Genomic DNA, 15,665 nt, shown 5'->3' on the forward strand with positions numbered 1-15,665 from the left:
AAGATTGGAATTGATTTTCCTTTTTTTCTTTAATTTTTAAATGGCGTGGCAAAAATCAGGCGGAGGAGTGCAAGTTGAGGCCGCTCAAAAGTCAACTCAAGTGATGACTGGGACACGTGGATGACTTTACGTCTCTCCAATTGCAAGCTTCATGCAACAAACATAGTTCCATCATTCAGCTAATGAGTAATAATGGCCTAACAGCTCAATTTTACTCACAATTTGAAGATTCATAAATTTTTTACATTGATTTGGAACACAACCGGCCAAATTAATTTACGCTTTAAAAGACAGGTTTTGTTGCTGTTGCTTTTACCATGTACCAAGCTCAAAGTTTCATACCATTATCATCATGCATGTGTAATATTATATAGTATCCAATAATTGTGGTGTATTTAGACAAATTGATTACAAAGTTAAGGGTGTTTTGAACCCAAATTTGAGAAAATAATTGGAAAAGAGAGAAGTAGAAGCCCTTTTATTTTTTTTCCTGAATTTCCCGGAAAATATTGGGGTGAATTTGAGTTTTGCATGCGGTTGAAGTGAAAGTGTGTGGTGAAATACAAATACAGTGCATGGAGTCTCGTGTCCGTACGACTTGTAGTACGAGCCTTCGTGTGTTTCGAGCGTGGGCTTGGTGTGCCAAGTGGCTGACGTGCATGGGATCCTTGCTGATGTCATTCTATATTGAGCTGGACCCTTAGGCCCCCTTTGGAAGCAACTAAAGCACCGGTGAGGTGCAGTTGCCACCGTAGACATGTTCATTGAATTATTATTTTTTTTCTCAAATGATTCAATGGTGCGTTTGTTAAAATTTTAGTTCTCAGTTGGTTATTTTGGGTCAGTTAATGATCGGTTATAGATTCCTTTTTTTCTTTCTATTTATATTCTTGAAATTATATTATAATACCAAAATTATTTTATGATTTATTTTCTTTTATTTTTATTTTTTATTTAAAAATCTTGAAATACTTTTTGTTAATTTAATATCATAAATAAATTTTATTATTTATTAGCAACTTTTATATAATAAATAAATTTTATAAATATTAAATAATTTAAAATTTTAATTATATACATATTTTATTTTAATGTTCTTAATAGTTAATTTATCTTATTGCCACTACTGTTTTTATATCTAAATATGTATTCAAATTTTAATTTTAATATTATAATAACCAATCTCACTTCTAATATTATTTTTTAATTTCATCGAAGTTATTCAAATAGACCCTTAGTTGGCTATGATTCAGATGGTGAACTTTGGTGCATAATATCAACCAAGGAAAGTTAAATTTAAAATTTAGAACTATGTTAAACTTGGGATATAATGAGGTATTGACAATACTGTTTTAGAGGGGCTAAATCCATCTTCATTAATGAAAGATATGTTTTTCCAATCCAAAACAAAGGCACATGGAAAGATTCAATGCCCTCCCTCCTTTTTCTCGCTACAAAAAAAAAAAAAAAAAAAAAAAAAGATTACAAGGAACTCAATATCAAGTTTCTTTTATAAAAGAGAAAGATATTGCTGGACTAGTGTCAGGCAGGGAAACATTGAGAGAAATATCTATGGGCTCCTAATGTATTGTTTCTGAGGCAATTGTTTTAAGTCCATTAGCAATATAGGTCCAAGCTCATCAAGGAAGTTTACGCCCATTGCCACAAGCCCAATACCCATTTTAACATGCAGGCAGTTGGGATCATTTCTCACGTTTCGTTTTTTTTTTTTCCTCGAGTTGGTTAGCGGTGATTGTGATGATTTGTTGTACGAAATTGAACACATTATTTGTTTAAATCATGGTAATTTTAACAAGGTAAAATTAATCTTATAGACCTAATACTCATGCACCCAAACTCATCTTGAAAGAAAAGTTGTCAATTTCAAATTCTGCCACTCCAAATGGAAATACAAATAATGGATCCTTTAATTTTTCCTTATAGGGGAGTAGGAGATGTATGACGCATCAGTCTGTGCAATCAGTAACTACTTGGTTAAGGGTTTAGTGCTTAGCTTAAGGGGGAAACACTGTCTTCAAACTTGCTGAGTTTTAACGTTAAATAATGAGATTTAAACATCTCAAGACTATACTCTATAAACCGACTAACCACAAGTGTTCCAAACAGTCTACCAATATAAACAAAATAACCAGCATAAATAATCAAAATCCAGCATCACAATTCAAAATCACAAATATGACCATCGTAATATAGAGATAACAAAATGCAAAATAGGTATTGAAAATAACATTATATTATGTCAATACAGGTTACATACAGATTACCAGACAATAATCTGATCAGAAACAAAGCTCTTCACAGACTTCAAATTCAAACTCAAAGAAACCAAACCATTAATACGTGGGAACTACTAGCCTCCAATAGTATGGTGGTATGCCCATCTAGCTACTTGTATTAGAATATCACAGAGCCAGTGGATCCTTAACAATATTTATACTTTACTTGACAATTGCTGTTTGCCTTGATTTGGAGAAATTTCAGGGATATCCACAGGCAATTTTGACCATGGCACAGAGTCCACCTTATCTTTCCTCCTACGCATAATCGCTGATAAGCTCAGCAGTAAACACACAAGAGCAATCAAAGGAAGCAGAATACCAACACTTCTTCTCGGCCAACACTTCAAAACCAACTCTGCAGGCAGCTTACCATCGAGACTACCCACAGAATTATTCATCTTCATGATCTCCACCCCATTTAGGATAGCATCAACCGTGTATGCCATGCTCTTGTTTGAAGGTCCAACACTTACAGTCACCACCCCTGAATGATCAGCATCAACCACAAAATCCGCATAAAATGGAGAAGCCAACAAGTAATTTGTAACAGCCGAGAGATCCAAATCCTTATATGCCAAATGCCCATCGACATAAACATTGAAAACCAACAATCCAAGGGCTATACTAGCAATATCACAGAAATGCATCCGAACAAGATACTTATAATCCTCAATAACCGGAAACTCCCAAGTAAGGTTCAATTTAGGAATCGAAGCATTCTTGCTTTGAATCAACCGAGCAGAATCATAAACATTATCAGGACCAACTTCACGACTCGCCCCACCATCTTGGTACTTAATCCTACCAGCAAAATACACCTTAGTTGATCCTTCACTCGATTTCAAATACTCATCATCAGGCACCCAAGTCCTCCACAAAGAATCGTTAAAAGGAGTAACTTTAGGACCTCCTACAGTTACCCTGTACACAACTTCAAATGCTTGTTTATTTAAACCATCGAAATTCTCAACTTTATCACCATTCACAGACTGAGCAGTTTCCAGAATCAAATCTTTAGGTGCAGATATCACTTCAATTGCATTAACAAAAGCAAATTTTGATTTTTTAGCAGGAACAAAAGTAACTTCAAGCTTTTCTGAATTAACCCACAGCAAATATTCCAAAACCTTAGGACCCACCAAATTCCCACCACTAAAATTGGTCAAAGCTACCAATCCATTAACCAAAACATGAAATTGAGAGTCACCAAGATTCAATTTTGATGAACTGAACTGGTGCAAATGGAGACGTACCATGTGCATCCCTGGATCTTTGACATCGAACACGTATTTTGACGGTGCCTTGAAAACCCTGGCCGTATGATAGATTTGAGGCAGACCCAGAAGAATAGTTCCAGCACAGAGTGAGAAGGTCTGAGCTGAAGAGAGGAGATGTGAATTAGAAGAATCGGAAGAGTCAGAAACAAAGCGACGATTGTCTACGGTGGAGTCCAGGGAGGCGCCACAGTTGACGAGATAATTATCCACTGGAGAGAAAGATAAGGAGAGATCATAAAAAGTGAAGATATAAAGAAGGAAGAAAGAAAAGGCACGTCTTGAAAGTAAAGTTTCCATGAGAGAAAACAGAGTTACAGGTCAAAGAACATGAAGAGAATGAAGATAAAGAAGAAGAGAGGCAAAATGGGGGAAGAGATTGACTTTGAGCTTGTGTTTTTTGAGACTGAATCAAAGGAGACGACTTGAGGTTGCGAAAGTCGATGCGTCAAGACAGTTGTCAGGACGCGAGAGATTCTACTTTCTTTACATCTTTTACCTGTGAAGTACGCGTTCGTGAAGGGGTAAGCGATGTGCGTGTGGACCTCACACCACACCACCCATGGAATTCTTCATTTGAAAAAGACTTTACATCCTATTCTTTTAATTTTTTTGTTCACATTTTACTCGAACCAGACGTTTACCTAATTCCAAGTGTGCTGCAAATGTTTTTATCCCTTTGTGGGTTTTGAGGTTAACTCCAAGATGACAATTTTGCTGTCGTCGATATTGGTTGGAGCAAAAAAATAAAAAAAACTTGCACTTTACATATTATATTACCCAAAAAGGTGTTAGAAAAAATGAGTTAAGTCTCATGTAAGTAGTTTTAGATCAAGTAAAAGTTATAGGTATTGATTTTTTATTTTACACAGAGCCTTAGCTACTTAATAAAAAAGATGTGAGATTGTTTTAAGGAAGTGTCGAAAACTAAGTAGAAAAAAAAGAAAAGCCAGAGAAAGCAGAGAGAAAAAAAAGAAAGAAGAGTTAGTTGAACGAAAGTCGATTCGTGGTCCGATTGAATTGGAACCTTGTCAGGAGGTTTATGATTCAGAGTTCTACATTCTGAACGGTAAAGATCAAGTTTGAAGCTCTCTAAGAATAAATCTATGATGTATTTGTTGAGTCATTTATTTGATGAAATTTTTTCAATTGTTTCTCTAGTTGTTGTTTAGCTCTAGTTTTAGCTAGAAAAGAACTTTGTACACTTATTATTTGATAGTGAAGATTTTTCTAATGGTCTGTAATTTTTTTTCCTCTACATTGGAGGGTTTTTTACATAAATCTTGGTGTGCTTTATTTTTTTTACGTTTTTTATTATTGATTATTGTCTATTACTTCTGTATTGTTGTGATTATTACTTCAGGCGCAACAAAGTGATATCAGAGCGAGAGTTATTTTGAGACATCAATACAGAAACAACCTATGATAGAAGTAAATTTTGTTTGAGATCATAAAAGGTGATACATATTTCATGATAAAATTGATAGCATCAAATTATTCAATTTGAAAGCCTATGATAGAGGATCATCTATACTGTAAAGATTTGTATGAGTCAGTATTGGGTGATTCGGCTAAACTAACAGATATGAAAGATGAAAACTGAAAGCCGAAAGAAGCTAGGTAGAAGACGTTGGCTATAATAAAAAAATGGATTGATATCAGTGTATTTCATCATGTAGCATAGGAGTTAGATGCTCACATTATTTGAAAAAAATTGACAGCATTGTATGAGAGAAAAATAAGTATGAATAAAGTTATGCTTGTTAAAAAGCTTACAACTTTACAGTACATGGATGGACGATTTGTTACAGAGCACTTGAGTAATTTTCAAGATATATTTAATCGAATGACTACCGTGGAGCTTAAGATGGATGATGAAATGAATACGTTATTTTTTTTAGGTTCATTGCTAGACAGTTGGAATACTTTAGTTGTGACTGTTCTTAATTCAGCTCATGATTATAAAGTGACATTAGAGATGATAAATGACAGTATGCTTAATGAAAAAGTAAGACAAAAAGATGTAGACCCTGAGAATCAAGCTCTGATCATAGAAAACAGAGATAGAAGCATCGACAGAGGTTAGGACTCAAAAGGTCATGGTAAGTCTAAATAAAGATCCAAGTCTAAAGGTAAAGTGAAGTGTTTCTATTATGGTAAGACAGGTCATATAAAATGAAACTATAAAATCTTGAAGCAAGAGCGAAAAGATGAGAAAAAAAAGAGTTTAGATGATAGCAGTGTTACAACAGTAAATTCAGATAATGATTCAGTTACTTTGATTTATACACATGGTGATTGTAATCATGTTAGTGATCCCGGTATTGAGTGAATAGTTGACACAGAAATGACATATCATTGTGTTCTTAAGAAAGAGTTGTTTACAACTTATAAAACAAGAGACTTTGGTTGTACCAAGATAAAAAATAAGAGTGTATCACAGATTATTAGGATTGATGATATTATTGTACAAACTAGTACATGCTGTATGTTGACTTTGAGGGATGTTAGACATATTTCAGATATGAGAATGAACTTGATTGCTATTAATGTTCTTGATAAGGAGGGATATAAAAGTCGACAAAATAATGGACAGTAAAAGCTTCTCAAAAGATTTATAGTAGTTACAAGATGAAAACTATGTTGCATAATGTATAAGACATGGATGCAATTAAACGATAACCAGGTAAATATCATTGAAAATGATGCTTCAACAAACTTGTGGCACAAAAGCTGGCACACATGAGTGAAAAAAAGTTACAAGTTTTGGTAAGACAGTCTCTTATTCCCTTGACCAAAGATATGTCTCTCGATTCATGTGATTATTGTTTGTTTGGTAAGCATCATAAAGTTTCTTTTCGTAAAAGTTTTCAGAGAAAAAAAAATAGATTGAAATTAATTTATTCTAACGTATGTGGTCCTATTGAGGTTAAGTCATTAGGTAGTAGCATATATTTTATTACTTTTATTGATGATGCTTCACGTAAGATTTGGATGTATATGTTAAAATATAAAAGTCAGGTACTGTAAATATTTTTAAAAATTTTATGCCATGATTGAAAAGATGACAGGGTTACCCTTGAAGTGTATTCAAATTGATAATTATGAGGAATACACATCTAAAGGCTTTAAAAAGTATTGTTCAAAGCATGAGATCAGGCATGAGATGACAAAACTTGAAATATCACAGCATAATGGTATAACTAAAAGAATGAATTGCACCATTGTGAAAAAAGTCAGATGTATGTTAAAGATGACAAAATTACCAAAGCCATTATGGGGTGAAACAGTCAACACAGCTTGTTACTTACTTAACAGGTCACCATCAGTTTTTTTGGGCTTTGACATTTCAGAAAGAGTGTAGACGAGAAAAGATACTTCATACTCTCACTTAAAAATTTTTGGGTGTAAAGCATTCATGTATCGAAAGAGCAGAAATCAAAACTTGACAGTAAAGCCACACTGTGTATGTTTGTAAGATATGATGATGAAGAATTTGGTTACAGGGTATGGGATTCAGTAAAGAAAAAGACAATCAGAAGTAGAGATGTGATTTTTCATGAAAAAAATCATAGCAGACCTTAAAAAAAATGAGAAGACTACACGAGTTACTGTTGAGTGTGATGTTTCAACATCGACAGAGATTTCACAGGAAAGAGCCACAAATGGTGAAAATGAGCAAGAAACAAAACTTAGGGATATGAATGAGCCAACCACAGTTGGTGATGAGCCAGATGTAATTAATTTTGAGTAGGAGGAGTAATCTTTTCTACTTGAGAGTGTTGAGCAGTGGGAGTTACCTTCGACATCAAGTGAAGTAGAGTCTCAGCCCATGAAATCTACTAGAGAATGCAGGTCATCTACTAGGTATCCAAGTTCATATTTTATTTTAGTTACCAGTGAAAGAGAGCTGAAAAGTTTTTAAGATGTGTAAGCTACTCTGGATAGAGAACATTGATTAAAAGTAATGAAAGAAGAGATTGAGTCATTACGAAAGAATGATACTTATGATCTTGTTAAACTTTCAAAAGAGAAGAGGTCATTAAAGAATAAATGGTTGTTCAAGTTGAAAAAAGATGGTGACAAACTAGTGAGGTACAAAGCTCGATTGGTAGTAAAAGATTTTTCTCAGAAACCAGGCATCGATTTTGATGAGATCTTTGCTCCAGTTGTAAAGATGAGTTTTATTCAAGTGGTCCTGGGATTAACAGCTAGTTTGAATCTTGAGCTTGAGCAACTTGATGTTAAAACTGTATTTTTACATGGTGATTTGTAGGAGGATATTTATATGAATCAGCCTGAGGGTTTTAAAGTGAAAGGAAAAGAGCACTTAGTTTACAAATTGAAGAAAAGCTTGTATGGCTTGAAACAAGCTCTGCGACAGTGGTATAAGAAGTTTGATTCTTTTATGGTGAGTCATAGCTATAAAAGAACAGCAATGGATTTTTGTGTGTATGTTAAACAATTTTCTAATGGTAACTTCATTATCCTATTATTATATGTTGATGATATGTTGATTATAGGACAAGATGCTAGTATGGTTTACAGGTTGAAAGAATAATTGTCTAAGTCCTTTGATATGAAAGATTTAGGTTCAGCAAGGTAGATTCTTGGTATAGACATTATCCAAGATAGGAGAGCTGAAAAGCTGTGATTGTTATAGAAAAAGTATATTGAACGAGTGCTTGGTAGATTCAACATGCAACATTCTAAATCAGTTAGCAGTCCATTTGCCAACTATTTTCATCTAAGTAAGAAATCTTATCTAGTATCTAAGGAAGAGCAACTAACTATGTCTAGTATTTCTTATTCTTCTACAACCGATTCTTTAATATATCTTATGATTTGTACAAGGCTTGACATTGCTCATACAGTTGATGTAGTGAGTAAATTTCTTTCTAATCCGAAAAAAGTTCACTGAGAAGTAGTGAAATAGATTTTTAGATATTTGAGGGGTACCTCAAAAATGTGCTTAACTTATGAAGTTTTACAACCAATTCTAGAAGGGTTTACTGATGCTGACATGGTAGACGATATTGATGGTAGAAAATCTACTTCAAGATATTTGTTTACTTTTACAGGAAGAGCTGTATCTTGGTAATCTAAGTTGCAGAAGTGTGTTGCTTTGTCAACTACAGAGATTGAGTATATTGCAGCAACCAAAGCATGTAAAGAAATGCTTTTGATGAAATATTTTCTTCTTGAATTGGGGTTGAATCAAAAAGAGTATGTGATATTTTATGATAGCTATAGTGTTTTAGATTTGAGTAAGAATGTCATGTATCATGCTAGAACAAAGCACATTGATGTTAGATATTATTAGTTACGTTCAGTGATTGAAGAACATTAGATGCTGTTGAAGAAAATTCATATTGATAAGAATGTAGTAGATATGTTGACTAAGATACTTCTCAGGGAAAAGCTTGAGCTCTACAGTAACTTGACCGGAATGAGTTTCCTAGTCAAGATAAGTTTCAAATGAAACTGCTATGGTGATGAATCTATTCCTAATGGGGCTGGAGGGGAAGATTATTTGAAAAATAGGGTCCAGCCCCATGTAAGTGGTTTTAGACCAAGTAAAGGCCATAGGCCTTGATCTTTCATTTTACACAGAGCCATAGCTACTTAATAAAAAAGAGGTGGGGTTATTTTAAGGGAGTGTAGAAAACCAAGTAGAAAAAAAAAAGCCAGAAAAAACAGAGAGAAAAAGAAGAAGGAAGAGTTAGTTGAACGGAAGTCGATCCGTGGTCCGATTGAGTTGGAACCTTATCAGGAAGTTTATGATTCAGAGTTCTACATTCTGAACAGTGAAGATCGGGTTTGAAGCTCTCTAAGAACAAATCCAGGGTGTATTTGTTGAGCCGCTTATTTGATGAGATTTCTCTAATTGTTTCTCTAGTTGTTGTCTAGTTCTAGTTTTAGCTAGAGAAGAATTTTGTATACCTATTATTTGATAGTGAAGATTTTTCTAGTGATTCGTGATTTTTTTTCCTCTACACTAAAGGTTTTTCATGTAAATCTTGATGTGCTTTATTTTTCTTGCGTTTTTTATTATTGATTATTGTCTATTGCTTCTGTATTGTTGTGATTATTGCTTCAGATGCATCAAAAGGGACAAATAAGGTTGAACTTTCAAGAAAATGAACTGAAATTGCTTTTTGGCTTAATTATAAGAAATTTAGATGCTCCTTTTGCTGTAACAATTTTCTATAAACAGAAATTCAACTCCATTGCTATGGATATTATGTCATCTAAAATTCACTAAACAGAGCAAAAAAAAAAAAATCAATTATGATCAAGAGCGGGGAGGAAAAACAAAACTGTTCATTTTAATTCTATGACCTCATCATCTCCACACACTCCTACATCAATAACCATGGTGCCTTTCTTCTTGGTTGGCAAAACCCTGCAACAATTCCTTCGTGGAGGCTGCTCAAAACCACAAAGAAATTTATCCATTACCAAGCGATCAAAAACTGTTTGTGCACAATGACCAAAAATTGCAATGCATGAAAACTTACCTTGTCCCATAAATTCGGTTCAGGTTTTTTGTAAACATCGACTCTGTCAATCCGTGAAGGATCTGCCATCTTCCACTTGCATTCCGGGCTTGGAACTCGGTGTTGAACATACTCACTGGCTGTCTGATTTGTAATCTTGTTGTACAATGCATTAGACAAGTAATACACAAATGGTTTTTGGCAAACATGTCTGCTAACAGGACGGGTATTGAAAGAGAAGCTGGTGTAATCAGCTCTCTTATACCAATTCAGGAAAGTTCTAGCTGGCATTTCCATCTCTCTAACCGAAAATATGCCGCGGTATAACTGAACTGTATAGCCCCAGGAGACCGAGATTGTCCAGCTCCTGGTTTTGTCATAGCAAATGGATTGCTGCATGATTGCAGCCGAGTCCAGATTTATTGGAACCTTGAGACGTTGCAGGGCTTGGACCCTGTTCACGTTGGGGAATATGGGCTCAACCACGTCTAGGTGGTGGATAGAGACTAGAGGAGCAACAGGGTGCGCTGCCAGGAGGCCCAAGAGGCTACCAAACACATCATACTGACAACAACAACAAAAAAAAAAAACAAACCAGCATAATAGAGAGTTTGTTAGGGATCATTAATGAATTCTTATATTGTTTAGATTTAGATTTCATCCTAACAAATAAATTATTTGATTTCTTTCAACAATTTTACGATTGGGTTACCTTATCTCAGTTCTGTTACTCTGAAAAGTGGATTTATGTTTAGAAAGAGAGGGCCCTACCTACGAAGTAATGGTGGATGATTACATGAACAACTTAGGGAGCTAATTATGGCCTAAGCCGTCAAGTTTGATGCCACAAAAAGGATAATGGTAGCTGAAAATGCGCCATACTTAAATCAAAATCTCGAAAAAAAAGAAGAAGGGAAAACAGATTGTTTAACAGTCAAAACTGAAAAACCAACCAGAAGTCCCATCAATCTGTTCTGAAAATGTTTGATTTGGGTCATCTACCAAGTCAAACCACATTTTTTCAAGTGAACGCGTGTCCATATCGAAGACATTGAGTTCGACTAAGATCGAGATCTCGTCGTCCACGTGGGTGAAGAGGAACATTATTAGTAATTTAAGAAACAAAAAAGTTACTACGGCAGACAGAGTAAGATCGAAAACGTTAACGTGCGGCGACAACTGTGATGATGTGGTCCAAAGTTTTAGAAAACGTGGTTCCAAATGCTAGCTCCAACCCGAAACATTTATAGAATAATAATAGCAAATGGTTGAGCTGTACTAGCATTGCCTTCGCCTAGGTTCCACCGTCTAAGACTTTGGTTTTGAAAAGTGGTCGTCAACAAATTCGTTGGAATAGACGGTGATGCTGAAACATGTGGATAAAACACACGCTAAGCTGTAGAAAGCTGTGCCTATCAATGCCGTGATATGCGAGATAAAGAAGCATATACAGACGGGAATAGGACAATTTTGAAAAGAAAATGAAAAAAAAAAAAATCCTTCAACAAACATCATGACAATAACCCATAAAAGTTCAAATCGGCTGCTCCATATTCAATTTATTGGTGGATTAGGTTTTTATAAATTTTTAAGATGGCAGATTTGTCCATCCAAAAGAAAAAGGTCGATTTGAACAACTCACTTTAAATAAGTTAACGAAGAGTAAAGTACTGAGGAAATTATTAACTTTTCCAAACCGTGTCACCCATAGAAGAATAAAAAACAATCAATAGTTTGGACCCAAAAAGGAACCGATTAGTAGTATTAAACAAGTTCGAATTAATAAAACAAAATATTCAAACAATTGAATCATTTAATTTCTTCTTCCTCGTTAAATTTTCAGTAAAATTAAAGTAAAAAACAGACAAACCTGGTGAAATCCTGGTTCCTTGGTGAGAGGAACTCCGAGCTCAGCCATGCAAGCATGAATCCGATCATCAGAACCGTACAATCCTGGATATCTTTGTATACACCTGTCTTGCATTTTTGCAAGAGCTTTAGCCAAAGGGTAGCTGATGGCAAAACCTCCACCGCCATAAGCCATCCCATAGGAAAAATGTATGTTCTGCAAATGACTCTCTGAAGAACTCCCAATGTAATAAAACTGATTATGATCATATTTAGACAAAACCCTAACCAAATTATCAGGCATAAAAAATGTATCATCATCTGCCATAACGAACCATCTCACATCTTCCAAACCAAGCCGTAGAGTCTCGGAAACTATGCGGGATATCCTTATGGCAGAACGCTGGCCTTTTGGGTTCTTGTACTTGAACTTGGAAGTGTCACTTGAAATCTTTATTGTTGGCAAAAGACGGTCGTCAGTTCCATTTTTGACAGCCTTGTCTAACCATACGATGCCACGCATTTGTTGGGGTTTCCACCAGAGTTTGATGTATTTTTTCCTGTGATCCCATAAGCGAGCTGAGGCTGCAATGCCGAAAACTATATGATGAAGGGTTGTTTTTTCTGGGGGCTTCGGTTTTGGGGATGGAACAGGTGGCGCTATCTCTTGGTCAATAACATGAATGGCTTTGATGATATTGAGCTCCTGATTAGATGAGTTTGAAGCATTCGAGAAGCTTACTGTGTAGACGATGCAGAGAATAGAAACCAAAAGGATGGAAGAAACAACTAACTTGGTGAAGATCCAAGGAATGGTAAAATGGGTTTTCATGTTTTGATCCCATAGAAAGTTTTCTTCAACCTTTGGATTGGTTTTCATGGTCTGGGTGGATTCTGGGTTCAAGAGAAAAGCAAAAAAAAAAAAAAAAAAAGATGCCAGAAAAAGAAAAGAGTGGAAGAAAAATTGCTGGAGACTGTGCGAACCTAATCCTAGATTCCCAGCTCTAACAGGGATTTAATTTCCATCTAAAAATTGTGCATAGGAATTAAAGAGGGAGAGAAGGAGAAGAGGAAAGGGGAGAGAAACATTAAAGCTAAAAGTAACAGAGGATGGCTTATAAGGAACCTTAGGAAAGCCAAAACGGCAGATTTCGATTTAAATTGGTTATGATGAGATTCTTAAAATTTAAAGTTTGTTGTAATTAGATTCCCAAATTTTAAATCCCAAGTATTGACTACTTGACTTCCAAGTGCTTAAATTTTTTTAGTGATGAAGGCAAATGAAACATGGGGATTTGAAATTTCTGTGATATTAGGGGATAAGAGACGATTGGGATGAAAGCTTTTAAAAGGTTGGGAGTTTGATTCTCATCTGAAGTTTAGGAAGGAAACAAAAGGCATTACCAAATTCCCGCGGGTAGAATATTACAAGCCGGCAAGATCAATGCTTACATGGATTGTTTTTTAATTTGAAAATGATACTTTAATAATTAATAGAAATACAGTAATTACAAGCGACCAAAAGGAAGGAAATACAGTATTTATTAAAGTTTACACTTTATACTTAGGTTATATCTACTGTTACTATTAAATTCAAGTATATATTTTTACTTTATAAAAATTTCTCTTTTTTTTTTTTAAGTATAACAAAAGCCACGATTAAAAAAAAATAATCGTAATTGTTAGATTTTAAATCTCAAATTCATTAAATTTTTTTTTATAAAAAATAACTACATTAATTAATTAAGTTAAAATTTGGATTCATAATTTTTATTGTATTTTAATATGGATTTTACTAATGAATCATTGTAAAGTATTTTTTAAAATTAAAATTATTTTATATTATAATTTTTTATATTTTATATTATTTATAATAAAATTATTTCATACAATGTGATAGTTAATATTTAATATGCTAATTTTCAATGAATTAAGAAAATATATTACTCAAAATAATAATATTAAAGATTAAAAGAATGTTTCTAAAGCATTCAATAGCAAAATTTTTTTGAATGTGACATAAATTGCGTACAAAATGGTAACTTGAAAAAATAAACAAAGGGGTGCCAACAAATTTTGCATGAGAATTGAAGTTAATTATGAATGGATTTCCCAAAGTAAAAATATTATGTCAAAATGTCAAAATTTAAATCTATAATTACTTTTACTCCTATTAGTTTAGTATGTAAAAATTTTGAGAATATATCACTTACAAATTTTTTATTACAATATTATAATTATTCAATCAAAATAACAATTTATGTATGGGTCCACACTTATAAATATGAATTTCACATAAAATTTTAATCGGTCCACATAATTTTAAATTATAATTAATTGTACTATAATTATTTTTAGTGATATGTTCTCATAAAATTTATTTATTTCAGATAAAAAAAAAATCACATACTTCCAATTGCAAAGTGTACAGTAGAATAACGTAATTACAAACGGTTTTGTACGATTTTGATGCACTTCACGTGGAAATTAACGTGATTCATCAAACTTTCTGAATCTTTCTTCAGTTTTTTAATGCAACATTTTAAAAGTTTGTCCAAGCTTAATTTTATTTTTCAAATGATTTGATGACTCATTCTAATAAAAATCATAATTTAAAAATAAAAAATATAATTATTAAAATTTAAATTAATTAAATATAATTTTTTAAAATAATTATATGAATCGAATTAAATTTTAAATTTGATTCAAAATCGATTTGATGTATTTCAAAAAAAATTTTTTTGCTACACTAAACTTTTCTCTTTTGTTTTTTAGTATATTTGAGATGAATTTGGATGGGATAGTATAGATGAATATTCATTTAAGTTTTTTTCAAGAAATTTAATGTGTTAGGTTAGTTAAACTTAATTAACACTGGCAATAATGATGTATTTAAATGCTTACCATCCTCATTTATAATAAGAGTGAGTACTTTTTAACTTTTAAAATATATAAAAAACTAAAAATCTCGAGCAATATTCTATTAATTGGATTTATAGGTATTTAAATTTCTTCTTTTATCTTTGGTTAAGGTTGTGTTGTTGTTGTTATTATTATTATTTTTAATTAGCAAGTGAAGTGAATGCATCAAAATTTTAACATTTATGTGTAATTTTTTTTTTTTATCAATTGTAATTGAAAGTGAACCATTATCTAATTTTACTATCCTATTGCTAAAACCAGGTAATTATATAGTAGTCTGACCATTATCTTAAATTATTAAAGTTATTTTATAATTTTTACTCTATAAATTAATTGTTTGTTTTGATTTTGATTATTAAGTCTATCAGCTATCAGCAAGTATTAAATTTTAAGCACCAATACATGGTAAAAGTAATAGATGATTTTTCATCTTCTTTGGGTAAATAGGCAAATCACACAAGAAATTGATAGAAATTCCTTTTTTTTTTTAATTTGAAAAATAGGGTTAAAATCATACTTTTTAAAGTAAGATACATCGATTATTAATGTTTCATTTAGATGAAGGATTTAGTTTGAAAGCAATGAGATAGTATAATTCTCTCATATCATTCACATGATACATATTATATAGCAACAAATTGTTAGTTCAATTAATTAAAGTTATCATTCTCGATGAAAAAATTTTAAGTTTGAATTTTATCAGTAGTCACTTATTGGGATCATTTCAAATGTAAAACTTGCAGTTACTTATCTTAAACTATCAAATATGACACATTTTGTTATGACATGAGAGATTGAGTAATTTATTTATCATTGAATTT

The 15,665-nt window shown here is 32.9% G+C and overlaps 2 protein-coding genes across 2 annotated transcripts; both read right to left on the bottom strand.

The window, feature by feature from the left end:
* Positions 1-2,211: 2,211 nt before the first annotated feature.
* On the bottom strand, positions 2,212-4,117 carry LOC111304764 (putative receptor-like protein kinase At5g24010). Its single transcript, XM_022901681.2, has one exon. It carries the CDS (start codon positions 3,872-3,874, stop codon positions 2,453-2,455), a length of 1,422 nt encoding a protein of 473 aa, XP_022757416.2. The 5' UTR covers positions 3,875-4,117; the 3' UTR covers positions 2,212-2,452.
* A 5,573-nt stretch (positions 4,118-9,690) lies between these two features.
* On the bottom strand, positions 9,691-13,232 carry LOC111304763 (uncharacterized). Its single transcript, XM_089750128.1, has 3 exons — positions 11,945-13,232; positions 10,096-10,638; positions 9,691-10,003 (listed from the first exon to the last, which is right to left on the bottom strand). Exons 1-3 carry the CDS (start codon positions 12,800-12,802, stop codon positions 9,899-9,901), a joined length of 1,506 nt encoding a protein of 501 aa, XP_089606254.1. The 5' UTR covers positions 12,803-13,232; the 3' UTR covers positions 9,691-9,898.
* Between the last annotated feature and the right edge of the window lie 2,433 nt (positions 13,233-15,665).

This window comes from Durio zibethinus, chromosome 21 (genome assembly GCF_047325235.1).
Source record: "Durio zibethinus cultivar Kanyao isolate XHJ-2024 chromosome 21, ASM4732523v1, whole genome shotgun sequence".
Lineage (NCBI taxonomy): Eukaryota > Viridiplantae > Streptophyta > Magnoliopsida > Malvales > Malvaceae > Durio > Durio zibethinus.

Coding starts and splice junctions, on each gene's coding strand:
- LOC111304763 (XM_089750128.1), bottom strand. CDS start 12,802: ATGAAAACCAATCCAAAGGTTGAAGAAAACTTTCTATGGGATCAAAAC. Junction 10,639..11,944: donor AGGAACCAGGATTTCACCAG/GTTTGTCTGTTT, acceptor TGTTGTTGTCAG/TATGATGTGTTTGGTAGCCT. Junction 10,004..10,095: donor AACCGAATTTATGGGACAAG/GTAAGTTTTCAT, acceptor GGTTTTGAGCAG/CCTCCACGAAGGAATTGTTG.
- LOC111304764 (XM_022901681.2), bottom strand. CDS start 3,874: ATGGAAACTTTACTTTCAAGACGTGCCTTTTCTTTCTTCCTTCTTTAT.